At 63.7% G+C, this 3,365-nt stretch overlaps 1 protein-coding gene across 1 annotated transcript; it reads right to left on the bottom strand.

The window, feature by feature from the left end:
• Nucleotides 1-544: 544 nt before the first annotated feature.
• Nucleotides 545-1,696, bottom strand: HSPB3 (heat shock protein family B (small) member 3). The gene has a single exon (XM_059695016.1). The coding sequence runs from the start codon at nucleotides 1,485-1,487 to the stop codon at nucleotides 1,035-1,037; it is 453 nt and encodes a 150-aa protein (XP_059550999.1). The 5' UTR covers nucleotides 1,488-1,696; the 3' UTR covers nucleotides 545-1,034.
• Nucleotides 1,697-3,365: the final 1,669 nt, after the last annotated feature.

Below are 3,365 nucleotides of genomic sequence, written 5' to 3'. Positions count from 1 at the left end.
AGCTGGGCCTGGTGGTGGGGAGGGAACTCGGCAGCGGCTGGCAGGCCGGTCCCCTCCCCCTCCCCCCACGGCTCTGAGATCTGCTTCCTTCCGAAGGCGCCAGCAGCACCCAGCACGGTGGGCGGTGCCACACGGGTGGGGCCTTAGGAATGTCACTGACCAGCTGTCCAGGCCAGCATTCCCGAAGCGGATCCCTCACCCCACCTCCCACCTGCCTGGGGCGTTGCCTGGGGCCGGAGCAGGGAGAGAAGCAGCCCGAGCCCCCGGCCCTGCACCCAGCGCCTGGCGTCCTCGCCGCGGCCGCTAAAGCCCCGTGTGCAGGGCAGTGCCGGCCGTTGGCCCTGGAGCCTGGGCTGCTCACGGGCATCTGAAGGCCAGAGTGAAGCTCTTTGACTCGTGACTGTGCTTTAAGAGTGGCTTCCGACGCTTAATATTAGCTCAGAGAGCGTGACTCAGCATCTCTTATCAACAGCTCGAAAGCACCCACAGAACAGTCGCTGTGAAAATCAGGTCGCTTCAGTGTGAAGAGGAACAAGGCACATACTTGGGACATTTAAAAGGAAGATTTATATCTTAGATGCCACAGGAGAGTCAGGAGTGACAGGCGCAGCGAATCAGACGTACATCCCAGCCCGTCTCCCAGCCCGTGTCCTCCCCGTCGGCCCGCGCCGCCCTGAAGCCAACACGCACGGCGAGAACGGCCGGCCAGGCGCGGGCCCGCTCCACCATGCAGTGTCCTCGCGGGACGCGCACTCCCGCGTCCGGGGGCTCTGGCGCCCACGCTGCCGGCTGCGGGGAGAGGAAGTCAGTCCCAGTCCCTCCGGGACCAACTCGGCTCCAAAGCCTCAGCTCTCGCTGTGAGCAGAGCGTCGCCTTCAGCCACGGGAACACGCGTGACGGCACCTCTCTGCGTGAGAGCAGACACGCCACCGACCAGCGCCACGTCACATCCACACGTTCGATCTGCACCCCAACCGCTGCCCACGGAGTCCCGCACCCACTCCTGCGCCGGGATCCCCCGCGTGGCGCGGACCTCACTGGGCCCCGGCCCCACGCCTCGCCTCCACCACGAGGATGCCGTCGTGGCCGAGCGCGGCCGACAGGTCCCCGGCGCCCAGGCCGTGCGGCAGGCGGTACTGGCGGGTGAAGCTGCGGGAGACGAAGCCGTGCTCGTCCATGCGGGCGCCGTGCCGCGCCCCGACCAGCAGCCAGCCCTCGCAGGTCTGGATGAGTATGTCCTCCGGCAGGAACTGCACCACGTCCAGCAGCACCTGGAAGCGCGCCGGGCCTTCGGGGGGTGGCGTCTCCGCCGCGGGGTCCCCGGGAGGCGCGCGGGCCGCCCCGGCTCGGCCCAGGTCCACGGTGGTCGGCCCGGGCAGCGCATACAGAGCGTGGTCCAGCCGGCAGTCCTCCAGCCCCCGCGCCTCGAACTGCTCCTGGTAGCGCACCGGCGTGTGGATGGGGTGCCTCAGGATGACCTGCGCCATCGTGGGCGGGGACGGCTGGGCAGTGTCCCCTCCGGGCCCCTCGCTGGCCAGGCCCCTCACTGCCCAGGCCCCTTGCTGCCCAGGCCCCTCGCTGTCCAGCCTGCAGCCGCTTCTGCCGGATGAGCAGGGGCCGCTCTTTGCTATGACCTGCGCAGACACCCCCACCGCCGCCTGCCCGTCACAGCTGAGGGCGAGCGCTATTTATAGGGCTGCTGGGCCTGCCCTGTCCCAGAGGCTGCCCCTCCTCCGCTGTCCCGGGCAGCCTGTCGGCCTGGCTTATCTCAGGACAAAAAGAGACTTAGCATCAGAAGCGGCATTTGAGAAATGTCAGGACACGGCCCTTGTGAGGGACAGCGGCCGGGGCCACTGTGACTCCTTAGAGCAGCTGGGGAGGCGGGCTCAGCTCTGTGAGCGAAGCTGCAGGGCCCCCGCTGACCGTGACGAGGAGTTAAGACACACACAGCCCGGCGGCCTGGCTCCGCCGCTGAGCATTGACCTATGAACCAGGAGGTCACGGTTTGATTCCTGGTCAGGCCACAGGCCCGGGTTGTGGGCTCGATCCCCAGGGAGGGGTGTGCAGGAGGCAGCTGATCAATGGTTTTCTCTTATCATTGATGTTTCTATCTCCCCCTCTCCCTTCCTCTCTGAAATCAAAAAAATACATATTTTAAAACACACACACACACACTCAAATCCCAGGTTTGTCCCTACGCAACATCCGAGCCACGTCATCCGGGGTTGCTCCGTTGGGATCAGGTGAGCTTGGGAGGAGTCGAACCTCCGGGCTGGAGGGCACGGAACGGGGAACCTTGGTTATGGAAGCAGAGCCTCCGGGGACAGGAGAGGTGAAAGCTTAGGACCGTTTGCATCCAAAGCCCAGAAACCTGGGGCCTCTGTTCGCTCACGGGGACCATACACGCACCCCCTTTCCCAGCTGCAGCGTCCTCGGGAGGAGGCCAGTCTGCATCAGGGCTGTGGGCGGGACTCCCAGACACACTCAGTCCAAGTCGAGCCCCGCCACAGGCGGTGCTGTCTGTCCTCTGGTACAGGAGGTATTTGCTGTATAAATAGAATCTCCCGAAAGCACTGCCTGGGAACGCAGTGCCGGGGGGTGGGGTGGGGTGGGGTGGGGGCGCGCACAGGTGATGGGGGCAGGGGCTGGAGGGGGACTGGTACGTGTGCTTTCCATGCTACAGTGTGCGTGCGGGCAGCACAGGACACACGGGAGGCCACGGAGAGAAAGCCTCCTTGTCCTGGGCCGGTAGATGAGGGGAGGCAGGAACACAGTCCCTGGATGAACATCCGCATTTTCTCAGAATGAACAAATGCCTATAAAATACTCAGCACCCGGAAAACCGGGGACCAGCTCCCTTAGCGCCTTCCCGAGCCCTGAGACCTCACGGACATGTCGGCCCATGACTCAGAACACACTGCTCGCGCTCAGTGCGCGGCCTGCACTTTGCAGGGTGGTGGCCTTCGGGGGAATGTTCACTTCTTCATGTTTCAATGTCTCCTGGCCCAGGAAATACTGCGAGGGCCTCCTGGGTGCCGCTCTGAGTCGATAGAGCTCACTGCCCGCAGCACAGCAAGAATTTGATTTTAAAACTAGAGCCCTAACCGGTTTGGCTCAGTGGATAGAGCGTCAGCCTGCGGACTGAAAGGTCCCGGGTTCGATTCCGGTCAAGGGCATGTACCTGGGTTGGCCACATCCCCAGTAGGAGGTGTGCAGGAGGCAGCTGATCGATGTTTCAGAATGGTTGAGATGACAAAGAATGCCTGGACCCTTTTCCCCAGGCCCAGAATCTTCAATCCTGACTGGCTTTGGCTTGCTAGTTCCAGAAAGAACCTTTTCCTCTCTCATGTTTCCGGATGCCCTCA

The sequence above is a fragment of the Myotis daubentonii genome, chromosome 4 (assembly GCF_963259705.1).
Source record: "Myotis daubentonii chromosome 4, mMyoDau2.1, whole genome shotgun sequence".
Lineage (NCBI taxonomy): Eukaryota > Metazoa > Chordata > Mammalia > Chiroptera > Vespertilionidae > Myotis > Myotis daubentonii.
The sequence above is the reverse complement of the archived record's forward strand: the minus strand, read 5'-3'. Positions and strand labels throughout refer to the sequence as shown.